At 45.2% G+C, this 27,915-nt stretch overlaps 1 protein-coding gene across 1 annotated transcript; it reads left to right on the top strand.

Moving 5' to 3' along the window:
- The first annotated feature begins 43 nt into the window (after positions 1–43).
- Positions 44–26,885, top strand: Ankrd26 (ankyrin repeat domain containing 26). Its single transcript, XM_060378807.1, has 10 exons — positions 44–187; positions 864–947; positions 4,154–4,384; positions 7,790–7,848; positions 8,270–8,369; positions 9,405–9,610; positions 17,634–17,838; positions 18,189–18,301; positions 19,515–19,644; positions 23,642–26,885. Exons 1-10 carry the CDS (start codon positions 44–46, stop codon positions 23,996–23,998), a joined length of 1,629 nt encoding a protein of 542 aa, XP_060234790.1. The 3' UTR covers positions 23,999–26,885.
- Positions 26,886–27,915: the final 1,030 nt, after the last annotated feature.

Genomic DNA, 27,915 nt, shown 5'->3' with positions numbered 1-27,915 from the left:
GAATAAGTATCTACTACAGTAAGGTCAAGGCCTTGTTCTTCCCATGGAGGATGTGAGCCACTGTAGTCAGCCTGCCACCAGGTCGCTGGCTGTCACCCTGGGGAATGGTGTCATATCTGAGGTTCAGCGCTCGTCTCTGCTGTTGGCAGATCTGGCACTCTGCAGCAGCTGTGGCCAGCTCAGCCTGGTGAGTGGCAGTCCATGTTGTTGACCCTGTGAATAACTTCTGCCTCTGCCATCATGGCCACTTTGTCCATCAGGACATCGGGCAATGACAGGGATGGCTGGGGAAAGAGGCCGAGTGTCCACAGAGCAGGCCATCTGTCCACTTGATTACTGAACCCCTCCTCTGCTGAAGTCGCCTTTTGATGAGCATTTACACGGGACACAAGAACCTTCGCATCCTTCGCCCCTTTGGAGAGCTCTGTCCACAGGCTTCTGGGCTGTCTTTCTCACCAGTTTTCCACCCTGTTCTTCCCAAGTCTGTCCAGCCAACCATCCAGCCAGTCCATTGGCTACAGCCCACGAGTCAGTGCACAACTGCATACCTGGCCATTTCTTCTTCTAAACAAAATGTGTGATCATATCCTGTCCCAAGATCTGCTCACTGACAAGATTTCCCTGCACCAGTGTCTTTCAGGGTTGTTCCAGAAAATGGTTGTGATTCTGCAGCTGTCTACTTGTGGGCCGTGCCTACTTAACACTCAGACACATGAGTGACACAGGCGCTAGTCATTTCTTCCTCAGCCAGTTGTGGGGGGCACTCCCTGAGGGGCATGCTTGGCGGCAGTCAGCATGTAACAGGAGGAGAAGCTGTAGGCATTTGGGCAGACTTCTCAGTGTGGCTCTCCTGCAACCTTCAGGGCCGCTCAGGCATGGCGCTATTCTTGCCGTTTCCATCAGACGATAGATTGCTGCTGGACATGTGCTGTTTAAGGGCCGCACAGGTCAGAAAACATCAGGTCGTGACTGGAAGCTCAGCTTGCGTGTTAACTTGATAGCCCACTGTCAGTTTCCGCTAATGCCCAGTAAACAGGTTGCTTCTTTCTTGGTGGTGGGAGGAGCCAGGAGCAGCAATGTATCCTTCAGCTTACAAGGAATGTCTGCGTGTCCCCACCCCACTGGACTCCTAAGAATTTCACTGAGGTAGAAGGCAACTCTAAAGGCTTCTATTTGCCCTCAGTAACCATTATAGCCCTCACTCCACAAGTCAGGCAAGTAATGTACGATTTCTGTCAACGCCTAAGTATTAATGGGGCTGGTGAAGCGAGCAAAGGATGAGCTTAGGGTCCTTGTGGACCTACTTTGAGTCAGATTTCAGTCCGGAGTTTATCAATGACGTGGCCTCCATAAGCCCCTACCTTAACTGGAACCCACAGTATTTCCTGGGGTCTCCCGGAAACAGTGTCAATTCAGAACCAGTATCCAGCAGACCCCGGAAAGTCTGTTTTCTTCGCCCAGTGTACAGGTACCCCTTTGAAAGGGTACAGCTCCCTCTGGGGGAGGGTTGGAGAAAGGTTCTGGAGTAACCCCACACCATCAGGTCATCCAGTACCACACTGTACGCTTCTGTTATAGCCACAGTCACATTCTACTTCCCAAGCAAACATGTAAGGATACGCAAAACTCAGTCCTGGAAAGTCAAAAACAAATCCGGCCCTACTCTCTATTTTGAGAGCAGGAGGAAAGATTTTAAACATGACTTTTCAGTTGTAATATTTTGAGATCTCATGTTGAGACCATTGGCTGTGAAGTGGTATGTCCCTGATATAAAATAAAATAAAACCCCACAGACTCAACAAGACTCCTGTGACAATCAAATCCAAATCGCATCCTTAGACAAAATGTCTTTAGGTGGCCCCTAAATAGGCCAACTCTTTCTCTTCAGGACTTAGGTGCTTGGTACACACTGACTCAGTTATGACTTGGTGACTATGAAAATGGACTTGGACTGCACACATGTATTTTTAAAATTACACTTTCTTCTTCATACAGATTTTGAAAGCCTGTTGGAAATGCAGGAGGAATGGAACTCAAAGAACGTCACCGTGATCCATTTACAGAAGTAAATAAAAACGTGGACTCTAAACTCACACAAGAGGAGCCGTCAGAAAGAAGACATGCGAGGCCAGGGTCACTGCAGGAGAGAGTGATGCGGAAAAATGATTCCCACAACTTCAAGTATGTCATGTACCGCAGTGCTAAGGAAATGAGCCAGGCCCACCGTACTGCTCAAATGGAGGGTCGTCTTGTCATCGCTGACTTGACTCTTCTGGGGGAACCTTGTTTGTTATAGTGTGAAAGTCTTAGGAATAAAATACAGCAGTTTGTCAATGAGTAATTATGATAATGTAAAAGGTGTTCTTCCAAATCACAGCTTAATGGCTGTATAGATACCAGTAGGTCTTTCTAATGAGCTAATGCAATGGTGCAGGTTTTGCATTTTAATTAATGCTGCCAGGAGCACCATCAACATTACTTGCTGTTTTCTTGTGGGTTTTATGTGCCTCCACATGGCAACAGTAGTCTAAAAACTATATTTAAATTAAATTAACTCCAAGGAGTCCTATTTTAGTCATCATTTTAAAGTTTTCTTTCTTCCTTTAAAATTTATTTTTAAAAATTAGCTCAGAAGGTAGCAGATTTCTGTGTGTAACTTATTTCATTTTGACTCACTTTCCTCTGTTCCTCTTGCCCCTGCTTTCCCTTCCTTGCTGCCTCTCTGGCCTTCAGTATTCTCTCTTCCGCTTTCTTGTATCATTTCCACCCCCCTTTTCTAAAGCCTCTTTTTCTTCCCTATTTCATGGACCCCATCCCATTTCCTGCCTGTCCATATATTCCTCCCAGCTAAATCTACATAACTAAAGTTAGAGGCTAGGATCTACGTAGAACATACAATATTTGTCTCCTTGACTCTAGGTTACCTCAGCATAATATTTTCAAGTCCCATTCATTTTCTTGCAAATTTCATTTTTCTTTAGGGCTGAATAATGTTTTATTGTATATATATATATATATACATACATATACATATCGCTCATTTTTATTACATATATAACATTTCTATTGTCAGTCATCTGTCAATGTACATCTGGTTTGATTCCATTTTTTAACTGTTGTGACTAGAGTGGCAGTGAACATGGATGGACAGACATCTTTGTGGTAGGCTCCCCTTGGGTCGATGCCTTGGACTGTGTTGTATTTTCAGTGTTTGAGAAGCTTCCACACTGATTTTCCTGTCTACTCTTCTACTGTTTTCTACAGCTTACATACCTGTTTTTGTGCTGACATCATTATAATTTGTCACTATGGCTCTACAGTATAGTTTGAGGGCAAAGCCGGCAGCTGTTCTTTCTGCTAGGAATTGCTCTGGCTATCTATGGTCTTTTGTGTTTCCTTATGAATTTTAGAAATTTCCCCCTTGGTCTGTGAAGAATGTTTCTGGATTTTTGATGAAGATGGCATTGATCTGTAGATTGCCTTTGGTAGAACAGCCATTCCCACAATGTTAATTCTGTCATTCTAGGAGTCTGGAAAAGCTTTCTATCATCTTGTCTCTTCTTCAGTTTCTGGATTCCGTATCTTAAAGATTTTTTTGTGGAAGTCTTTTACCTTCTTGGTTAGTTTTATTCTCATACTCTGTATAGGAACTTCTTATTTTTAAAACACTTTTATTAGTGATTTGAGAGATTCAAGTCTTATACAATGTGTTTTGATCAGATTAAACTCCCTGACCCTTTGCAGATCTTCTCCATCCCTCTCCACCTGTGGTATGGTTGCTACTGGTTGATGAAACACCGTGACCAAAAGCAAGTTGGGGAGGGAAGGGTTTATTTGGCTTATACTTCCACATCACTGTTCATCATCCAAGAGAGTCAGGACAGGGACTTGACAGGGCCAGAACCTGGAAGCAGGGGCTGGTGCAGAGGCCATGGGGATCCTACCACCAGGCAGAGAGCAGCAGGCAAGACACAGCATCAGGGAATTGGGTGGGAAGGGTCTCACCTGGTGGCTTGATAGCAGCAGGCCTCTGGGAATGGGGGTAGAGCCGTGGCCTGCCAAGCGGAGCTCACTATGGCTAGGCTTGCCCACGGGGACCCAGCAGGTGGGGGACTGGGCACATGGGGTCCCACGTGCCCCTCCTGGGTGGCAGCAGGCCTCCGGGGATGCAGACAGAGCTGTAGGCCAGGAATGGAGTGCCAATAAAAGCATCTTTAACTGCAGATTTGCCTCACAAGAAGAGAAGACTGTGACAAATGCTCAGCTGCCTCCTGGAAACATGGAAAACTCGAGAACTGAAAGACAGAGATGCTCTGAGAAACTCGATGTGCCACACCCCGGGACCTGTCCGTGGGCAGAAACGGAAGAAAAAACGTGGAGTGAGGTGGGCTAGTCTTTGGTAAAATCTCATATTTCTGACTTTAATTTGATCAACGTAGAGCATTCCCTTCGTTGACAGCAGTTCTGTGTTGCCTAGAGACAGGATTACAACCTGAGATAATGCGCTCGGCAATTTCACTGTGAAATGCTCACAGTCCTGTGTTTTGCACAGACCTTGTCCTCTACCACAGCTCCGTGTCCAGCTGTCTGTGTGACCATGGCATAGTGTGCTCCATGGCGGACCACAGCACTTTGTGTCATGTGACTTTTATTTAGACTTAAACAAAATGTCGTCCCATCCTACAAATGGCTGACAACGTTCATGGATCGGTTCTTGAGTTTTGTTTGTGGTAGATAGTGTCGTATGGTGGATGCTCGCACATATTTTCTGAATGACGGCAGGGACCGTAAGCCCAGGGCAGCCGCTAGGATGGGTGTGAGTTTAGTGTCTTTTAGGCTAACATACACGATTACTTGGCTCTGCAGTTTGCAGTGATGTTGGCTAAATGTTCTGCAATGTGTGTTAATTCCCAGTACTTAGTCTGCCTCCACTGAAGAACTTCCTTTGTTCTTTGATAAGTTCAGCTGTCATTCAAGTAATTAGACTCTGAATAATATATGTCCTGCAACCTTTCATAGTCTTTGAAAATCACCAATCCGTACATTGTGGATTTGATTGCCATGTTTTGAGCATTTCCTGTGGATAGTTATAAATTTTTCAGCCCTTTCAACTTGCTCCTTTTAGGCAGCATGATGCTTTTGGGACCCGTCTTCCTTTCCTTATGTGGCTGGGTAGCATCCCTCGGATGGCTAGGCATGGAGGCTCAGATCTCCGATCCCAGCACAGAGTCAAGAAAAGGAAGATGGGCCCAAGCTGAAAGCCAGCCTGCTGTACATATGAGTTCCTGTCTCAATACACAGAAGAGACACACACATACACACACAGACACACATGGAAACAGACACACAGACACACAAATACACAGACACAGATACATGGACACACACAGACACACAAACTCACACAGACACATACACAGATACATAGACACATACAGACACAGACGCACAAACTCATACAGACACACACACACACAGCACGTACCTGCTCCTCAGCTGACAGGCGTTGGCTAGTTTGCGGCACTGCTCAGCTCCTGCTGACGATTCTGCCACCTCTGCTCCAGCAGGCCTGTGGGCCTCCCTTGTCTCTGCCAGAGGGTTCTGCCCTCTGGTGAACTGAGCTCCTGGCTCTTCCTCATGCTGTTCTTTCTGGCTTTTCCGGATCTTCTAGTATGACCTCCTTTGTCTATGAGTGGCTCACCATTTTCTCTGCCACAAAAACTTCCCTACCTGGACTGATTGTCCGAAATCCATCCAGAGTTGTCTGTTCAGAACAGTTTATCCTTCAGCTTTACCCTGATTTAATCTGCATGGGAGAAAATATTATCTAAATATAAATTGGGAGGAATATCAGGTGAGATATGAAGCTTTTTCTTAACTTAAAAACACATTTGCTTAAGTTTTAGGATAAAATCTGTATTATACCAATACTTTTTCCTGAGGACAAACATATAGTGACATTTTTATTTTCAATATATACTATTTAATATATATTACTTTCAGTGTTGTGAGAAGGTTAATATACAATCAAATGCACTTAATGAATAGGGGACATCATTTAATTAAATGTTCCTGTTTGCCTCAAAATGAACGAATGTACCTTCCTCCCTTAAGTAGCCAGAACCGGAAACTGCAGCTATAATTGGTGGGAAGGCCCCTGCAGTAGCTGTTTAAACACACCTTTCCATATCACCCTAACCTACTCGTGGGATGTAGGGGTGGCAAAGCCGCCTCACTAACAGTTGCTGGGACAGACTGACAGACAACCCGGGACTGCGCTGTAGACTCCAGCAGAGGCTTTAGCCGTTTGCACTACAAGATCACAGCCTGCTGAGTCCCCCCAAGAGCTGGGGGGCAGGGCGTGGGCTAGTGTAAGCGGGCAGTGTCCAGGTGCTGTGTGGCCTTTTCTCTGGCGATGTGACTACCTGTCTATACACAGCAGGAGAGCAGCAATGACACAGCAAAGAGCAATGCTGCCCCAGTCAGGCTGAAGCCCACACTGAGTTTCGGGGCTCGCTGCAGAAGCACGGGGCACTTGGGCAGCCGAGTCACTGAAAAGCCCACCCCAGCGCAATGACAGCTCCAACGCTTCCTGCACAGGCACAGCAGCTCTGTGGGAGAGCTCCTCTCCCTCAGGTAGCATTTGTTCTCCCAGAGGGACTCCGGGGGTCCTGTAAGTTTTGCGGCCATCCGGAGCCTCGTAGTTTTCATGAGGTCTTGTGGTTCCATCTCCTCCAGGAAGAGAGGTTTCCACCCAGAGAAAACAGCTGCACGACACCGGCACTGTAGGCCCCATTCTAAGAACTATTAAGGCTGCATTAGGTGGCTCATTCCCCGTATGCTGCCGCTTTCACTAAGGACAAGGACTCCTCAGAAAGGGATCGCGCCTCATAGGAGACTATCAAATGTAATCTTGACACTGATGCCGGCAACAATATCCCTGGCAATCCGGTGTGGTGATTTCTGCCAATATCTCCACATCACACATAAAGAAACCAAGACAAAGCATTCACTTGCACACCTCTCAATGTCAGGGTGAGGCGGAGGCCCAGGCATTCTGGCATCCGTGTTGACACTGTCCCTGAAAATGATCCTGTGGGTCAGCGGGTGGTTTGAATGATAACGGCCCCATCGATTCACACCTTCCAAAGCTTCATCATTAGGGCGTACACTGTTCGAGAAGGATCAGGAGGTGTGTTTTTGCTGAAGGAAGTGTGTCACTGGGAGTGGGCTTGGAGGTTCCAAAGGCTCATTCTAGGCCCAGTGTCTCATGCCTGCCGCCATGTTCCCACCGTGATGACAGTGGATTCACCCTCTGAAAGGGAGCAAGGCCCCAACTAAATATTCCCTCTTATAAGAGTTGCCTTGGTCATGATGTCTCCTCACAGCAACCAAACAGTGACTAAGACACGATCTGAGGTGTTCATTTTTATCATCACTGCCATGGGTTCTCACGTTATAGCGTCAGTGAGTGATTGCCAGAGGTCAAAAACATGAATGCTTATTACCTCGTGGAATTTCCTCTTCCTGTTGTACTAATTGTGTCAACTTGAGTACCTGATAAAATATAATTTACAACTAATGATGTGTTTCAACATTAGTGGTGGGGTCATAAACATTTCTGGAGAAAGCCAGGCAGCGTCTGCCAGATCCTGTGGATAGGCCTGGCAGCTCTTGAGCTGAGCAGGCAGCGACTGCACACAGCATGCAGAAGAAGGGTCGGTCTGTGCTTCTGTGGACAAGCTCACACCCGGGTCTAACTGTAACTTTCCCCTGTTCTTTGTTCTAGTTGCAAGAAGCACTAGTGACGATGAAAGCTGCTGAGAAGATGTGCTGGAGGATTCAGAGGTATCACTGCCCGCAGCTTGAGAGCCTGCGGGCGTGTTTGTGCAGCAGGCAGGCTGAGCATTCGATTCCACGTGAGCCGAGGTGCACGCATGTGTGTAAGGCCACGGTGAAACTTCTGCTTCCAGCCACTTGGCTCGCGTTACATAATTGTGAAGGGCAGAATGTTTGCCTGTGTAAGGCCCTGGTTTCCTTCTCAAGCACCACAAAAAAAAAAAAAAAAAAAAAAAAAAAAAGACAAAGAATTTATTCACACTGTCCCTAAACTTCACAACTAGCCACAGAACACTGCTAGAAAAATAACACATCTATCAAATAGCTTGTTTTTCTAAGCATCTGCTAAATTATTTTAAGACAATTATTTGGAAATTGTGTAGTGTTCAAAAAGATTCATCTGTGAGAATAATTCCTTTAAAATATTTAGGATTGAACTTGAAAACTCCAACCTAATTGCCACTCTTGAAGAACAAGCGAGAGAAATGGAAGAACTCGGAGAAAAGCTAATTGGGGCAGGAATCCACGCGGTAAGTGGGTCTCATCATTTTCGTTATGTCACTAGTGTGGAAGAGGTGGTCTTTCTCCGGCAGTGTCCCACAGGGCTGTGTTATCCAGCACAGAGAGGCTCACTGATAAAAACATTTCCTTTAGTCACGTTGTTACTACTTATTAGTAGAGGCGACGGTCCCTTGGCTTTACAGAAACGGAGCACATTAGTTAATGAAGGTATACTATATCTCCCTTATTCTTCTTAATTTTCAAAATTGTTTTTATAGTTTCTCACTTGTGTATGCACACCAACTGCTGTCACACCCGTCACTCCCCACCCGTCCACTCTTCTTCCTCCCTGTAAGTCTTCTTCGCACATTGCTGTCTGTTCACTTGCTCTGTGAGCCCGAGAGAGTAACCAGGCCCATCCTTGTGAGCATGAAATGGAGCCTAGTGGGTTAATAACTAAAGACAGCGATTCCCTCTCTCCAGAAACTTTTTAGCTCCTTTTTAGTTACAGTGTTTGTGATTAAAATTTCTGAATTGATTTTATTATTTTTGGAATTATGAAATGACACCAGAGCAAACACAAGGTGATTTATGGCTGAGAACATGATGCAGTTTGACTAGCTTGTGCCAAGGTAGGCTTCCAAAGCACAGCACTCCAGACCCTCAGAAACCACACACACACACACACACACACACACACACACACACCATCATGCATGCGCAATGAATGAATCACAAATGTTTACTAGCTATATTTAATAGTTGATACTGAGGAAAAATATTTTGAACTCCAGTGTTTTTCTTTATTGAATTATTATTTTACTGGCATGCAAAGAAACAGTGTGACGTTTTCACGTACACACGTCATTATCCATTTTTCCTGTTTCTCCAAACATCAGTTCCCATCCGGCCTCCACTTAATACCTTTTGCTGGTCACCTCATTTACCCCAGAGTGTCCCTTTTCAAAATGCAGATTCCATTTCTGGCATACTTACAGCTGCTGAGTCATGGGTGTAAACTGAAGAAATTGAAGTTTGCAGTAGTCACTTGCGTTCCGACTTAGGAGGAGGCATCACAGGAAGATCCAGGGAAGCCGAGGGAGGATGCTGCCCCGTCGTGGAGTCCCCCGGAGCTGATGAAGTGCGCCTCCGAGCTCTCTAAAATGAGAATGCAAGACGACTTGTGCAAAATGGAAGTGAAAAAATACAAAGAACTCTATCTAAAAGAACTGAGAGACAACAACGCCTTACTCTCACTTCTTTCAAACAGGTAAGTGAGAGAGAAAGACTCTGAGACCAAACTCAGCTCAGCGCCTGTCATTAAAGCACAGTTGTCAGTGAGCTGGGTTCCCAGATTTGTAGATTATGACAGCTGGGTGGACGCTGTAGTTCTGGGAGCCATGCTGGCAGATGAACTTCCTTCCAAATGTTAGTTCAGGACGCATCTTACCCCCTTTTTTTTGCTCTACGTCTGTTTTCTACTTCAGTATTCTCCCGAGGTTCACTATTGGCTTTTAGGTAAGTGTTTGTCTTAGTTAACACAGTGGTTATAACTCGATTGTTTGTGTTTTCACAAACGTAAATATGAAAAGATTAGCTGCTTTGGGAAGATTGTAACTTAGAGCCAAGCTGTCCAGTGCTCCCAGGGCACTTCCTGAGATCTGAGCATCGCTGTGAGGGCACAGCAGGGTCACTGCCCTTCTGCGACCTCCCCCTCTCCCCCCCAGCAAGCGCTGCTGGATGGCATGACAGGACCAACCCTGAGCTGGAGGGAAGGGCCTGTTGGTTGCCATGACTCCCTGTCGGGTGCGGGACGGGCAGGCCGCCTGGCAGCCGGTTTAGAGCCCGCTGCCTGGGCTGCTTCTGTCTATCAGTCTCTCATCTCTGTCCATCCCGGCCTCGCGCAGACTCAGAATTCCTCCTCAGCGCCAAAAACAGTTTCTTCCTCGTCAAGGGAGCGATGTACAGAAGCGAGTACCTGCTGGTGTCTGTGAGGGATTTAAAACATTTAAACATTCCTATTGAGGCCCTGAGGCTTTCATTGGTGTGTACAGGGTATTTTGGTCACATTCACCTTCCGTTTCCAATCCTAGCTTCTCCCAACCCGTTTGCCAACCCGCCTTTGCCATCATCCCTGGATTCGGCTCTTTTTTTAATTTTTTTTCCTGTTTTTAACTATAGCCCACTGAGCTGTGCCCACGTCTGCTGGGTCCGGGGCCGTCCGCTGGAGGACTGGCCCACCTCCCGGGGACCACGGGCTTAGAGAGAACTGATGCTCTCTCAGAAGACGCAACTGTCAACGCTCCTGTTGGGGGGGGGAGGCTCTTGCGAGGCTCCCCCCAGCCAAGCCGGGGTGGTAACCGGCGTGTTCTGCGGACGCCTCTGTGCTCAGGACAGCTGCCATCCCGTCATGCCCAGAAGAGTTTGCCTTGGTCCTCCTGGGCCTTGTCTGTCTAATCTACACTACTGAACAGGAGAGGCAAAAGGAGAGACCACAGCCTCACCTCATTCTGCTCTAAGGGAAGCGCTTCAGGTTTTCCCCCCCCCGCTGTGACTACAGCTACTGGTTTTCCATACTTAATTAGCCTTTATCATTTCCCCATATGCTTTCTTCATCCCTAGTCTCTCCAGGATTTTATCATGAAGAGATGTTGGATTTTTATGAAAGACCTTTAATAGACCTAATAAGGTGGTCATGCAGCTTCTGTCCTTGGATATATCTATGTGCTAAATCGCATTTATTGATTTTCACATGCATCTCTGCATCCCTGGAGTGAGGCCTGCTTGATCATGATGAGACTGGCCTATCATTCTCCTCTTTCGTTGAGTCTTTATCTAGCTTGGCTGTCTGGCTTCCTAAGAAAGATTTGGGAGTGTTTCTTCCTTTATGAAAAAAAAAAAAAAAAAAAAAAGAGGGGTATTGGAGCTAGTTCTTTAAAGGTCTGGTAGAATTCTGTACTGAAATCCATCTGGCCCTGGGCTTTTGGCAGGGAGATAGTTTACAGTTTGTTTTCAGTTTCATGTGTCTGAGTGTTTTTCCAGCATGTATGTATGCACAGCCTATGTGTACCTGGTACCTACAGAGAGTGTGTCAGGAACTGGAGTGACAATTGTGAGTGCATGCTGGGAACTGAACCAAGGCCCTCTGTCAGAACAAGTGGCTTTAACCACAGAGCCATCTCTCCAGCTGTGCATGGGAGTCTTTAAAATTCTGCTTCTATCTCATTGGTGGTTTTGTATTTTTAACATTTATTTTATCTTGGTTTAACTGTGGTAGGTCAAATACATCTAGAAAATCATACAGTTCTTTCAGAACTTTCCAATTTAGTAGAATATAATTTTTTAAAACTAGGTCCTCATGATTCTCTGAGTTTCCTCTGTGTCTATTGCAATCATTTCCCTTCATCTCTAAAGATTTATTCTTTATTTCTTTTGGTTAACTTGATTAAATGTTTATTAATTCTGTTAATATTTTCATAGACCCAGGTCTTTGTTTAATTGATTCTTTTTACTGTTTTTGGCTTATTTCGACTTCACTGTTTTTTGTCTTGATCTTAGTTATTTCCCTTAGCCTGCTGCTCTAGGGGACTGATGTAATCTCTTTTCAATTCCTTAATGTTTGTCTTCCAGTTGTCTACTTAAGATCCCAGATTTTTAAATTGTAGTCACTTAGAGCTATAAACTTCCTTCCTAAGACTGCCTTCATTGTATCCCAAATTCGGGCACATTGTGCTGTCATTTTCATTTAATTCTAGGATCTTTAAGGTTTTCTTCTTGGCTTCTTCAATGACTCATTCATAATTCAATAGTGCATTGCTTAATCTACATGAGTTTGTGTATTTTCTATATTTTTCTGTAGTTTCCCATGATGTTGATTTATAGCTTTAGGTCATCATGATCAGGTAGAAAGTGAGACAGTGTTTCAGTCTTCTTACTTTTGTTGAGACTTGCTTTGTGTCCTAATGTGTGACTTATTTTTAGAGAAAGCTCCATGAGCTGCTGAGGAAAATGTCTATTTTTGGCGTTTGGGTGGAATGTGCTATAGATATCTTTTAGGTCGATTTTGCCTATGTTGTCATTTAATTCCTGTTTCTTTATTCACTTTTTGTACAGATGATCTGTGAACTGTAAGAATTGATGTCAATACTGTTACTCTGTTGGGGTAGTAGTTGGGAATGCTTGCTTTACAAAATGTGATCTGCCTCTTTCTGGCGTGTTTGTATTTATAAATATAATTTTCTCTTGGCTGAAAAATTTTATTCTCTGAATCAAATTGAAGTAACATTACCCCTCTATCTCTTCTGACCAGATGTGGTTTGAAGTCTGTTTTGTTCAATATTAGAATAGCAACACATGTTTCCTGGTTTCCTGTGTTTTGAATACAGAAAGAACCCTATGATAGTGTATATCTTTGATGGTAAAGCATGTTTCTCAGAGGCATTGAAAATGAGGATTGTGTTTTTTACCTGGTCATCTAGTTTGTGTCTGTTGGTGGGTGAATTGAGACCATTGATACTCAGAATTATTATTGAAAGGTGTCTATTGCTGTAACAAAACACCATAACCAAAAAACAAGTGGGAAAAGAAGAGTTTATTCAGCTTGCACTTCTATATTTCTCTTCACCATCAAAGGAAGTCAGGACAGGAACTCAAAGAGGGCAGGAACCTGGAGGCAGGAGCTGAAGCAGAGGCCATGGAGGGCGCTGCTTACTGGCTTGTTCCCCCTAGCCTGCTCAGCCTGCTTTCTTGTAGAACCCAGGACCACCAGCCCAGTGATGGCACCACCAGTAATGGGTGGAGCCCCCTTCATCAATTACTAATTAAGAAAATGCCTATTTTTAATGGCTGAATAGTATTCCATTGTGTAAATATACCACAATTTCTGTATCCATTCTTCAGTTGAAGGACATCTGGGTTGTTTCCAGATTCTGGCTATTATGAATAAAGCTGCTATGAACATAGATGAGCCAAGCGTCCTTGTTGAATGGTGGAGCATCTTTTGGGTATAGCTAGGTCTTGAGGTAGAGCTACACCCAATTTTCTGAGAATCTGCCAGACTGAATTCCAAAGTGGCTGTATAAATTTGTACTCCCACCAGCAATGGAGGAGTTCCCCTTTCTCCATATCCTCTCCAGCATGTGTTACCACTTGAGTTTTTTATCTTTGCACCCATTCTCATGGGTGTAAGGTGAAATCTTGTCTGTCATTTTTATTTGCATTTCTCTCATGACTGAGGATGTCCAGCATTTCCTTAAGTGCTTCTCGGCCATTTGAGATTTCTCTGTTGAGAATTCTCTGTTTAGCTCTGTATCCCATTTTCAATTGGGTCATGGAGACTGAAGAGGCCACCCTCTAACCAGACAGGACTTCTGCTGAAGAGAAGACAACCCACCTGCAAAAACTTCCACCCAGAATTTACCCTGATTAAGACAGAGCAGAGATCAAGGGACTATGCAACTGGTGCCTGGCCCAGCCTGAGGCCCACTCCAGGGGAGAGAGCCATCCCTTGACACTATTAATGACACTCTCCTGTGCCTGCAGATGGGAGCCTGGCTTGGCTGTTCTCTGAGAGGCCTAGCCCAGCTATGGCTCCAAATAGAAACAGAGGCTCATAGCCAAACATTGGTGGAGCAGAGGGAACCTTGTAGAAAAGTGGGAGGGACAGAATGACCTGGAAGGGACAGGAGCTTCACAAGAAGACCAACAGTCCAACTGCTGGCCGAGACTGAAGCACCAAACAAGAAGCAGGCATGGGCTGGACTTAAACCCTCGACACAGAAAGGGGATGGGGCTGTCTCTGACATGGTCTCTGTTGCATGCCTTTTGATCACTTCACCCTGGAGTGGCTGCCTTGCCAGGACACTGCGAAAGAGGAAGTACACAGTCCTGATGAGACTGGGTGTGCTGGGGTGGGTTTTCTGGAGGGGTCTCCCCTTTTCTGAGGGATCCGGGGGGAAAAAGAGGGATAAGGAATGGACAGAGGGAAGGGGCTGGGAGGAGAGGAGGTACGGGCTACAACTGAGATATAAAGTGAATAAGTAAAAAGAATACCAAAGAAGGAGAAGATGAAGAAAAGAAGAGGAGGAGGAGGAGCAGGAGGAGTACAGCTGGATCTTATGGAGACATTTTCTTAATTAAGGTTCTCAAGTAAGGTTCCCTAGCTCTCGTTTGTGTCAAGTTGACATAAGACGCACATAAGCAGCACAGGTCTGAATTGCTTCTTGTGATTTTGTACTTTTGGGGGCTTTCTCCACCCTCGTGCTTGCTTTGTCTCACCAGTTTTCTTCTTCACTTACAATCTCTTGAGTGTGCTTGTCTTCCTTTCCCACTGTAGGGCTTTCCTTTTCCTCTGTAGGGCTGGCTTGGTGGTCATAAGTTCTTTTAGCCTGCTTTTATCATGGAAAGTTTTTCTTTCACCTTCAGTCATGACAGACAGTTTTTCTGGACATATTAGCCTGACAATTGGGATCTTTCAGGGTTTGAAAGGTATCAGTTCAAGTCTTTCTCTCATGGTTTGAAATAAAAACTCAGCCGTTACTTTGGTGGTCCTGCCTTTGTATGTGACTCGGGTCTTCTCTTTTGCAGATTTCAGTTTATCTTTTTTGTTCTGTACATTTAGTGCTTTAACCATAATTTGATGTGTGAAATTTATTTTCTGATTATGTTTGGCATCCTGTGTGCCATTTGAATCTGGATATGTTTTGTGTCTGGATATCTGGATGTCTTGTGTGCCTTTTGTATCTCTTCTCTTAGATTTGAGATATTTTCTTCTATAATTTTTAAAAATGATTTTCTATGCTCTTTTCATAAAATTCTTCTCCTCCTTACCTGCAAATATGTCATGGGTGTTGCCTTTTCCTGGATCTTTCATATTCTTATACATTCAGTTTATACATAACAAATTATATCAAGACCTGGTCTGAATTATCATATCCTGGTACTTTATTTTCCACTGTTGGAAAATAGTCTGTGATCTATTGTGTCCTTCCCTTCCATTTCAGTTTGGTTTTTTTCCGCTGTTTATATATAATTATCTAATTATATTTTAGTATCATTCAACTGTCTATGTTCTCAGAAAATATCTGAGTCTACTTTAAGGGATTTTTTTTTGCCATATTTATAATCATTCTTTTGAATTCTGCTTTTGGAATTTTATCTACATCAATTTTAGTGGGGGGTGTCATTGCTATGAAATTAGTAATTTTTTAAATGTATTTTTACTGTTTATGCACATAAGGGTTTTGTCTGAGTGCATGTATGTACATCAGATGCAGGCCTGTTGCTCATGGAGGCCAGAGCATTGGATCCCTGGAACTGGAGTTACAAATTGCTGTAAACTGCCCTGTGGGTGCTGGGAACTGAACCCTGGGTCTCCTGGAAAAGCAAAAAGTACTTCTAATCTCTGGCCCTTCTTTGTAGCCCAGACTGGTAATTTTCAGAGGAAATGAGCCATCTTGGTTTCTCCTGTTGTGTTTTTGCCCTGGGATCTGCCCTTTTGGAGTTAGATGTCTTGTAAAGAGTTGTTTTTCCTGTTCTTTTAATTCAGGTTGCCCCTCTTCTTTCAGTGATTTTGTTTGCAGTGTCCAGGAGAATCTAGGTTGTGGTACAGTTGTGTTTGTGTGCTGGACTGGTGTTCCAGGCCCCAGCATTTGGCCTCCCCGTATGGTTGAATACTGTCGGCAGCAGTGGCTACCCAGTCATCAGCCCACTCTGCAGGGGCCTACAAAACAGGCACCTGTTAACAGATTTGCTTAGGGAGTCGAGGGACCCAGATAGCACTGTGTGTTAATATGCAAGAATCTGTGGAAAGGAGGGGGAAAGAAAAGGTGGGCAGTTACAGCAGGACCACATGACTAGTCTCACGTCAAGTTAGACAGGAAGTAGAGTAGATGGGAATGGGAGTAGTTAAGGCAAAGGGGAAAGTGGGCTGAATATACCGTTAACAGCAGGCTGTACTGAGAGGGTAGAGCCATGTGACCTCTCTGTATAATTTAATACAGTAATAAAGTAAGAAAATTAATAAACTAAATACACATTTGACATAATATAAACCAGGCCAGCCTCCAGGGTTTGGAAGAATGGAAAAAGAGAAAAGAAGAAAAAAATGAAAAAGAAGACACAGGCGCACAGGGGATTTCTTAGGTTGACTTACAGACTGCAGTCTGGGTAGTTCAGCAATGGCAGCCTCACATCGAAGAGCCTGAGAATCTGCATTCCGCTCAGTCCATGAGGCTGACGTTCAGCAGTCCCAGAAGCACTGTTCCTGGAGAGCTGCTGGTCTCCAGTCTCTGCTGGAAGCCCAGAGAAGTTAGTGCTAATATTGGTGAAAGGGAGCTGCAGCAGCAAGTTAGATGCACTTGCAGCAAAGGTGAGGGGAAGCAGGCAAAAAGAGAAGTCTGTCTTTCAGGTCCTTTGGTCATGGCTGCACCCACATTCAGAGCAGATCTTTGTGCATTACATGATATTTTCAAGAAAATCTCTCACAGGAGTTCCCGGAAACTTGAGTTGGAGTTAATTCCAGATCTCGTCAAGCTGAGACCCAGGATTAGCCGTCATCATAAATACTCCTTTCTGGTTTTTTGTTTTTGTTTTTTTTGAGTCAGGGTTTTTCTGTGTAGCCCTGGCTGTCTTGGAACTTGCATAGCAGACCAAGCTGGCTTAGAACTCAGAGATCCTCCCACTTGCCTCTGCCTCCCATGTGCTGGAATTAAAGGCCACCATGCCCAGCTCAGATATTCTTAGCTTTTACTGATTGAATGTATTTTAGTAGTACAGCACAATATTTTAATATGTTCATATGCAATAGAATTATTAGAATTATCAAGTATGCTATTGCCTTACAGAATTACCCTTTAAAAACATAAATCTTTAGAGACATGTTAAAAAAATCAAAGTAGATTTCTTCCATAGACCATAGTTTTAGCAGAGAAGCCACATATCATTAATCTGTCCCATATTGGTTGATTCACTAGTTGGTTTAAAATTTCCCTGGAAATAGACATACCATTTTTTCGTTTGCTTCTTGTGTCTTGAGACATAGCGCATAGCCCAGCCTGGCCTTGAACTCACAAAACTACTGTCTTAGCTCCCTAAGCATCAGGATTATAGAGATGTCCTTCCAAGCCTTGCTGTGTTTAGAACCTTCCTAATCCTATAGTTTACACGGCATCCTGTCACAGCTTCAGTGTTGGCACACGGCATCATTCTTTAAGGCTCACATCATGTTAGAACTTTGCAGCCATTTGGGGGAACATGGGACATACTCAGTGTTTACACTTTGTAAACCTGTGCAGGACTGGCAAGCATCTAGAGCAGTCATGTGCAAATCTGGAGTTGTGGCGGAGCACCTCCGCAGTGGTGGCTCTTGTGGAGCCCCACCCTGAGTGCCCTCAAGTGCCACCTCTCACAAGCAGCGTCGTGGAGCCACAGGGAAGTGTGTCTCAGCCCCACGGAGGCCCGGAGGCCAGCTGTGACTCCATGAAGAAGCCTCAGTCCTCGGTGAGTTGCATAATCGCACCTCTGGGTTTAACTTCCTGGAGTCCCTCAGTGCTGGGTGAACTACCGAGTTATCTAGTTTGAGTCTCCTTAGTAAGACAAGGTCGCGATAATGTGCGTGAGGGAAAGAGAAAGTTTACAACTAAAAAAACTACCCTGAGCTCTCATTTCCCATAGACACTGCACACCACTGTGTTAATACTTGTAAACAGATGGACACAGATGAGCTTTCTTACATTCCACACCCGCACTAGGTGTTAGAAACAGGCGTGAGTGGGGTTACAGGAGCCCTGAAGTGTTTTAAGGAAGAGGTCTTCTTACTTAAACAACTTTGTCCTAACTTCTTTCTGAAGTCCGAAAATAAGAAGACAGTGAGGAAAGAAGAGGGCAAGTCAGCACGGTCCCTGCTCTGTGCTTTGCATCGAGAGGCAAGGAGGACTAAGGAGCTACAGAGAGAGCTGACTGAGTAAGCCCGCTCAGATCTCTTCAGTTGTCGCTTGCCATGACTTTGATTTCATGAAAACCTGAACATAAATTCACAGGGAAAGTTCACATGCATTGTAATGTGGACTTCAGATATGCAGAATGCAGCCCCAACCCTCTGAATGTCAGAAAGTTGCATTTACACTGTAATAAGTTTTAAACCATGAGAGTAATGCCGACTGTACTCCGCTGCATGTACCTTGAATTTTTATTTCCATAGATTTTATCATTCGTCACCTTTGCTTTATCTTAATGATAACTTCATTCAAAATAAAAGCCAGACAAGTTTTAGCACGTGAATTTCATCACTGGTAACTAGTACAGAAAAGAGGAGGCATACTACAATTATATCACACAAAAGTGATTTTTATTATTTCATTAAATTTTTTGTTTAAGAATTTTGCATGTACACGTTGAGTGTTTTGGTGAGATCTCCCTACCCCTCTCCTCCCGTTCCGCCCACTTTCCTCCGAACTTTATGTGCTTGTTAAAAGCACAGGCCAAGTCTGTCAGTACTGCCTGGGTGGGAGGGGTGTAGACCCGTCTAACTGGGGTAAGCCGGCCTTTCCAGGGCCACATCCCCAAATAAGACCCATTCTTCCTTCCCCAGCAGCCACTGTTTCCAATAACTCCTCACTCCAGGTGGGAGTTCCTAAGCCCCTGGTCTGGATAAGTTTGTGTCAACTTGCCACAGGCTGAAGTCATCTGAGAGGGCAGAACCTCAATAGAGAAAATGCCTCCATCAGATCAGGCAGTAGGCAAGCCTGTGGGGCATTGTCTTAGTGATTGATGGGGGAGGAGCACCCTGGGCTGGTGGTCCTGGGCTCTCTAAGAAGGCAGGCTGAGCAAGCCAGGAAGCAACCCTCTCCATGGCCTCAGCATCAGCTCCTGCCTTGAGGTTCCTGCCCTGACTTCCCTTGATGGACTGCAATTTAAGATACACATGCAAAGAAACCTGTTTGCTTCCCGGGTTGCTTTTGTTCATGGTGCACTATCACGGCAGTAGTAACCCCAGCTAAGACATCAATGTGATTTAATGATTTAATCCAAATGGTTTCAAGTTAAGTCATTTTGAGACAGGACTGTGACCACAGATGTTTTCTACATATGATAGAGCATAAAGTTTATTTAAACAATTGCTAGGTATTTACTCTTTAAAATAATAGCCCTCTCTCTTGTCCTTTGCCTCCTTGCAGAATAAAGAAGATCTTTAATATGTATCCAAAGGAAGGACATGGGTGTGAAGGCAGAGGACATAGTTTTCGAGAAGTTCCAAAAGTCAATCAAACTGAAATGAGCGTTCCAGTTGTCACGCTAAACCCTGAGGTAAGCTGTAACCCATTTGGGGATCAAAATCACTTAACCCTGGAGGAAAAAATGTCTGAAAACCAACAGCCAACAAGATTGGACTATAGTATTACACACATCAGGGAAACACACGTTTTTTTCACTAGAAGGGCACAGGATTGCTTTTCTCACCTTGAAACCGGCTGTGGCTAGCTCTACCACACGGAGAGACCACTAACATTCAAAAGCAGGACATCATGAGGTTAGAGTTAAGGTTGTAGTGAAATGTAGGTGCTCAAACCACAGACTTCAGTAGCTGCTGGTGTGGTTAGGCAGCCTCATCTTCCCTCTTTCCCATAGCCCCCAGTTTGAGGGGGCGTTCTGAGACACACTGGGCACCATAAGAGTTTGCAGCAGGAGGGCGCCCTGCAGAACCTCCTGTGTGGTCCTACTGTGCTCTCCCAGGTGCTGTGTCTTCTCACCAGCATTGCCTGATGGGGTTTGCTCAGCGCCCTGTTTCCTAGGTTCCTCCTCAAGGAGCCATAACTTCCGTGCTTGTGTGGCTGTCTTACTGAGTCTCTTTCAAACCCATCTTCCCCCTTTCCTGTGAAATTTCCCGATTTGGTGGCTCCAGGGATGTGTTTCCTTCCTGAATCTGTGGGTTGGGAAAACTTTGGGGAGCAGTTTGTCTCTATGCTGAGATTGGGGCACAGCTTGAGGCCAACGGGGCTGAGGTGACGTCTAGTTGTTTGAGATGGTGTTGTTGTCCCTGGCTACCACTTTGGTGGGGAAGGCAGCTGGAACTCCCCTACTGGAATGTCACTTGGGTAGCAGTGTCCCCGGCCCACACTGGAACACCAGGGCTAGTTCTGTGGCTTAGAGTCCTCAAGGGTAAGAAAGAGTCCCAGGGCTGAATTCTGAGAGAGTTTTCTAATTTGGTGTTGAAAGTTGCTTGGAATCCCTTTGTCATGCTATTAGCCCTTCTCTGAATGACTGAAAGGATGGCCTGTCCAAAGACAATATATACTGCTCTTTTTCTGCAATGGCTTACATCTCCCATATTGACAATTTTAGTACCTGCTGTTGCAGAATATTTCATCTCATTGTGAACCCTGAGACTGTGAACTGTAAACCTGTTTCTTGTTTGGTGTGGTTGAGCCCTAGCACACACCTTTAATTTCATTGCTTAGCTATCTCTTCCTCCCCACTGTGGGTAACGACCCTGCACTCACCATGTTAGAGGCTTCTGGGATTGCAGGAGCTCAAATCACAGCATTCAGCAGCAGAGCTCAGAGCATATAATTTGGAACCAGTCAAGCCTGTTCAGCTAAATCTAGTTCTCATGGGCACAGAGGACTAGCCATCAGCTTTTTTTTACCAGAGAAACTGAAAAGCTGTTGGTGACCCTTTAGGAGCAAGCGTGCATGGATCAGGCAGCCCTGAGCTTGCTGCCAGCCTGACCCACGCAGGAGACTCCCAGCTGCAAGTGCCAGGCTCCAAGGAAAGAGACAGCTTATTTATTTTTGCTGTCCCAATTTAGCTGCTTTTGTCTGAAAATCTTTGTAATGAACTAAAACAAGTTAAGAAGTAAACATCTTCCTTCTCCGACTAGAAAGAGCATGGCTGTGTCCATGCTCTTCCTGAGTTACCAAGGTCTAGACCGTACCAAAACCAAACCAAGAAACACACACACAAACAAAAAAACATCAAGAAGCCAAGAAAAGAAAGCTTACTTCCTTATGGAGGAGCGCCTGCTTTGCCGGCATTCATCCATCAAACTGAGGGGTGGTCTAGAGTAGCAGGCAATCTCAGTGGGCTCTCTCTCCGTGTGTTACAGTACAAGAATGGCTGCCCCAAACGCTCAGATGCCAGTCTGTCAGATATGGATGGTTTATTGAACACAACACCCCCAACCTGAAGACTGGCCATGACCAGAGACACAGAAAGGAACTCAGGTGCTTAACTGTGACTTTGACATTTTCCACAGTCAGTTTATAAACGCAAAAACCACAATTAGCTCATACAGAGGGCAGATGGTGAAACAGGGTGGTCAGCTCTGACTCAAGTTACTTTGTTAACAAGCAGTTCTAGCTAATCTTGAAAGTGTGTCTGGCAGTTGTGGAGCTGTGCTTATGGTTGGGGAATTTCTAGTAACAACTAGGCCAAAGAGTATGCTGAACATAAGCACAGTTTTTGGTCAATCAGACCTTGTACAGAGATTTTTTTTTTTTTTATGTCAGCAACATGTTGAGATGATGTGGCTGGTGGGCCTGAAACAAATATGGCTATACTTATTCCAAAAAAAGACCAGGTCTCAACAACAGACAAAATATATAAATGTTTTTATTTCCTTGGATGAGGGGATGAGATGAGAGCCTTTCCTAAGCCTTTCTTGCTCTTTCTGAACATTCTTTGGTTGGTTCAACTAAGCTGATCTGGCTTAAACGCTGACTGATTCAAGCTGGCTTCTCTTGACTCCTGACTGAATTGCCCTGCTTGGCTTCAAACTAATTCTGGCAATATATTTAAATCTTCTGGCTCCTTCTCATTCTCTGGCTCACTTTTGCCTTCACCTGTTTCTATCTCATTCTCTCTGCAACCTGTCTCTGTAAAACTGTCCCAGTTTAAAAACAAAAACAAAACTCTTAGTAAAAAATTCTCTTCTCCATGCATAGTCCTTGGTTTGAGTATCAGTCTTCTCAGCCTCCAAGTGGGTTCCCTAGTAAGAGGTACAGGGACTGTCTCTGACATGAACTCATTGGCCAGCTCTTTGACCACCTCCCCCCGATGGGGGAGCAGCCTTACCAGCTACAGAAAAAGACAAGCAGCCAGTCCTGATGAGATCTGATAAGCTAGGGTCAGGGATAGGAAGGGGAGAAGGTCCTCCCCTATCAGTGGACGGGGAAGGGGCATAGGAGGAGAAGAGGGAGGGAGGGAGGGTGAGATTGAGAGCGGACAAGGGAGGGGCCACAGCTGGGATACATAGTGAATAAACTGTAATAATAAAAATTCTCTTCTCTCTCCTGTGCTGCTCTTAAGTAGCTTCTGTTTCTGTCCTGTTCTCATGAGAGTTGGACATATCCTATCTCTGACTCATTCTGTCAGATCTTTCTCTGATTCATCACTGTGTCTTCCTCTCAATTAGAGGTCACATTCAAGCATGGCTACTTCTTTCTAGAACTAACCCTACCTTCATTGTTTGAGATTAGACGTGTGTACTAAGGGTGTGTCTGTATTCCAGCCAGATCATATTGTAGTCCGGCGGAGTGTGTCTGCATTCTAGCCAGATCACAGAGACCTAGAAGGTTTTTGGACATGATCCCTTGCCAGAGCAGCCATGTTGCTGAATTAAAATTCCTCTATGGAAAATGGGAGACACAAAGGCGGCTTCTGAGACTTCCATGAGATATCAGCCTTGAGTCTGGGGATGATTCTCCAGAGCTCTTTGCTGAATCCTCTTGGTGCTTTCTTCTCCTTTCACCTCTTCTTCCTTCTTTTTTTCCCCCAGAGAGAAAATTTTCCTATTTGTATCTGAGTACTTCCACAGAGAACTTTTAAGGTCCAGTGGCCTCACTCACGTTTACCTCTCTCTTTCTCCCTGTCTCTCTTATATAAATATGCATATAATGTAACTATAAATATAAATATGCATATACACACATGTATAAAATATGTATAATGTCTACATACACATATGAAAACTGTTTTGGTTACTATTAATCCAAGCAAAAGAGAAGTATTTTGTTTCTTCATTTCTCTTGAGTCTGAGTCTCCTGTGTTTCACTGGGATTTGTGAGCTGCCTGACCACGTGCTGGGATCTAAATGGTCCTCAAGAACAGCAGAAAGTGCTCTCCAGCCCCTGTAAACACAAACCCTGTGATAGTTGTTATCGATTCCAAATACTCAGAACTACGGAATGCTTTTTCACGCATTTAAATTGTCCTCTGAGGTACTGGTGTGACACAAGAGTGCCCTACACAGAACGGGTGGTCGGATTCTGATTTTTAAGTAACACAGCGCTTCCGCTTGCTTTAGGGAGAGGCAGCAGCTGAAGAACACCGGGTGTGGGTCCAGGAGACTCCCAGGGCCTCCTCCCTCGCCGCGATGGAACTCGAAATGAGAAGGATCCAATCTGCCATCGCCGAAGCCAACATCCGGGAACGCTCGGTTAAGAAGGAGCTGGCGGTGATGAAGCAGCTCTACCGAGGAGAGTTAGAGCGCATAGACAGCATGTGGCTGGACGTCGTCAAGAGTGGAAGGGAGCCAGCGAGCCGCGCTCATGCCTCGCCGCTGAGGCCCGCTCCGAGGACCTGCCTCAGGCCGCGTGTTGGCTGTGGAGGCGCACTGCACCCTGGGAGGCTGGAAGACATGTTGAGCGAGCCCAGACGCTAGGCCAGGACAATTTCTCTCCCTTCATTTTTCATTACATATGGCATTTCCTGCCTTGCTGTCCTCACGCAGTCGATTCAGTTGATGTGATGTTTGTATTGTTATAAGTTGTGTAATTATAGTTTAAATTTCAGAGTTCGCATAAATGTAAACAAGCGTTTAACTGTTTTTGGAGGATTATAACCCAAACCCAAGCCTTCAACGCTGACACCACTGTGGGCACATTCTGACACTGGTAATTTCACTTTCCCGTGATTTTCATTGTTGCCGCTAGAGGAAACCTGGAGAGTGGCTTCGGTTTGGAGTCTCTTTCCCAGAATGCATAGCTGGAATACAGGGAAAGGACCAATTACACAGCGAGGACCAATAGCGGAGCTGGAGTAACAGAAATCCCAGCGTGGCTAGGATAATTCCTCATTCCGTGTGGCTGGGAGGGTGTGGTGGACAGAGAGGGCAGCCCGCCTTGGTAAGGATGTGCGAACAGGCCGGAACCTGTCCCGTACTGTCCCTCAACTCCGTGCTGCTGTTCTGCAGGATTCCTGAGACCAAACGCTTCCCGCCTATGCAGGGATGAACACGTGAAGAAACGTGATACTGATCATTTTCCTTGGGGAGTTTTAAAAAATCTACAGACCGGTTTAATAACTACAAACCTTCTTGCCCATCTTCCCGGTTTAGCTCTAGCCATTGTATGTATTTAAGAAGCGATGCTTGATAAATTGATGCCTCCTGAGCTGCAGTGCCTGCTCTAAGCAAACCCACACATTCACCCTCTACAGCTGCAAGTACAAGCAACAAGTGTTTCTTTTTTATCTCATCTCCCTCTCACCCCTGTCAACTTTCCTCGTTCCCTACTTTCCTCTCTCCTAGAATTCCTAACTTCTGGGTTTGTTTTGTGACCAATTTAGTTGAAGCAGGGCCATCTGTGTGGCCGCTGGATTGCGATCCACTGGAGCCTGGTGTTGTCACACGTGGGCACACAACCGAAGGAAGGCAAGGAATCCTCTTTCCCTAAATCGACCCTCAGCAACTCGTTCAGCGAGGGTGCGAGGCCCCTGAGCCACCCCGCTTCCCTTCCGGGCTGTCGCTGGCCCTGGCCCTGTGCAAACCCGGGGAAGGCCTGTGCAGGTGGGAGCCGGTGGCTACGGTGGCTGTGCCGGCCAGAAGACACATTTGGGAGTCTCTCTCCTGCCTTCTGTTCGCGCTGTTCCCAGAGCCCTGGAGGGGAGTGGGGTGGTAGCCGTGCTGAGGGCTGAGCGGTAACCCCCCTTACTCAGCACTGTGGGGACAGGGTTTCCAGGGACGCCCTGAAGGGTGGTCTCTGCAGTGCCTCCAAGGGCCACAGGGTTCCCGGACAGCTTCCACTTCCTGTCATTCTGGGCCCACCTCAGAAAGCATGTGTGTTATTATATAGTACATGTGTTAATTATAGTATTTATAATTATATATAGTATCATAATTATATAGTATGTAAAGATACATAGCTATCTCTTTGGAATGGGTACAGGAGAGGCTCATGGGCCCCACAACTTACTGCTCAACTACCTGCTCTTGATAGATCCAGGGAAAGAAGGAGTCCTTGCCTTCATTTGTGTGCCCGTGACAATACCAGGCTCTGAATATACATAATCATCTAAATATGTATCTTTTTATTAAGGCATTCAAAAGCTTTCGTTTCCTCCTCAGGAAAGGGGTGTGGTGGCTCTCATTAGACACCAAGCAGCCTTGGCTAATCAAGTTGCCATAAAACAAGGCATGTCTTCTACTGAGGCTAGACACAGCAGCCCAGTTGGGGGAAAGGGATCCAAAGGCAGGGAGTGTAGCCAGAGCCCTGCTCCTGCTTTAGCGTCCCACAAGAAGCCCCAGCTGCACAGTCCATCCCCTGCAAGCTCTCTGCTTGGTGGTTCAGTCTCTGTGAGCCCCCACGGGCCCAGGATAGTTGATTTTGAAGGTTTCCTTGTGGTGTCCTTGACCCCTCTGCCCTTTCACTCCTTCATCCCCCTCTTCCACGGAGCTCCCAAGCTCCACTTAATGTTTGGCTGTGTGTCTCTGCCTCAGTTTTCATCAGCTGCTGGGTAAAGCCTCTGTAATGACAGTTCTGTCAGACTCCTGTCTGCAAGCAGAGAATATCATTAATACTGTCAGGGCTGGGCTCCCTCTCTTGGTACGGGACTCAAGCTGGGCCACTCATTGGCTGGCCCTTCCCTCAAATTCTGCTCCACCTCTACCCCTGCACATCTTGCAGGCAGAACCAGTTGTGGGTGTTAGGTCTTGTGTCTGGATTGGTGCTCCAATCCTCCACTGAAAGTCTTGCCTGGTTACAGGAGATGGCCAGTTGGCTCCATAGTCACCATTGCTTAAAGTCTTAGCTAGCGAGGGTCACCCTAATAGAGTCCTGGGAGTTTCCATTGTCATAGGTTTCTAGGCTGTCCAGATGTGGAACCCAAATCCAGTTGTCTGTCTCAGTCCTCTCTCCTCCACCCCCACCTCATTCCTCCTTGCTCCCATCTCCACCCCTTTCCCCACCCAGTCCCCTCCCTCCTCCCATTCCCTAATGTCTAATCTATTTCCATTTCTCAGTGACATTCAAGCATCCTCCCTCCTCCTCCTTGACTTCACTGGGTCCATAGATTGCAGCATGGTTATCCTGTACGTTATGGCTAACATCCACTTATAAGTGATATAAGTTTTATCTTTCTGGGTCTGGGTTACCTCACTCAGGATGACCTTTTCTAGTTCCATCCATTTGCCTGCAAATTTCATGACATCATTGTTTTTAATAGCTGAGTAGTATTCTGTTGTGTAAATGTGTCACATTTTCTGTATTCATTCTTCGGTTGAGGGACATCTAAGTTATTTTCAGATTCTGGCTATTATGAATAAAGCTGTTATTAACAAACAAGTGTCCTTGTATGGTTGAGTGTCTTTTGAATATATACCCAGGAGTGGTATAGTTGGGTCTTGAGGTAGCACTATTCCCAATTTTCTGAGAAAGTGCCAGATTGATTTCCAAAGTGGTTGTATAAGTTTGCATTCCCACCAGCAATGGAGGAGGGTTCCCCTTTCTCCACATCCTCTCCAGCATGTGCTGTCACTTCAGATTTTGATGTTAGCCATTCTGACAGATGTAAGATGGAATCTCAGAGTCAATTTGATTTGCATATCCCTGATGACTAAGGATGTTGAACATTTCTTTAAGTGCTTCTCAGCCATTAGAGATTCCTCTGTTGAGAATTCTGTTTAGCTCTGTACCTCATTTTTAATTGAGTTATTTTTTGATGTCTAATTTCTTGGGTTGTATATATTTTGGTGAAAATCATTTCCCATTCTAGGCTGCCTTTTTGTTGTTGTTGTTCTATTGATGATGTCCTTTGCTTTACAGAAGCTTTTCAGTTTCATAAGGTCCCATTTATTGATTGTTGCTCTTAGAGCCTGTGCTGTTGGTGTTCTGTTCAGAAAGTTGTCTCCTGTTCAAGGCTCTTCCCCAGTTTCTCTTCTATCACATTTAGTGTATCTAGTTTTATGTTGAGGTCTTTGATTCACTTGAAGGTAAGGTTTTTTTTCCATAGGGTGATAAATATGGGGCTATTTACATTTTTCTACATGTAGACATCCAGTTAGACCAGGACCATTTGTTGAAGATGCTATCTTTTTTCTATTATATGGTTTTGGCTTCTTTGTAAAAAATCAAGTGTCTGTAGGTGTGTGGTTTTATTTCTTGGTCTTCAATTTGATTGCATTGATCAATCAATCTATTTCTATGCCGGTACCATGCAGTTTTTGTTACTATTGCTCTGTAGTACAGCTTGAAGTTGGGGATGGAGATACCTCCAGAAGATCTGTTATTGTACAGTATTGTTTTAGCTATCCTGTGCCAGGTTGGTATCCGGCAGGTAGTGCTGAGAGGAGGGTGGCCAGTC

This window comes from Meriones unguiculatus, chromosome 3 (assembly GCF_030254825.1).
Source record: "Meriones unguiculatus strain TT.TT164.6M chromosome 3, Bangor_MerUng_6.1, whole genome shotgun sequence".
NCBI lineage: Eukaryota > Metazoa > Chordata > Mammalia > Rodentia > Muridae > Meriones > Meriones unguiculatus.
Note: the sequence above shows the minus strand (reverse complement) of the source record. Positions and strands in the feature narration are given on the sequence as shown.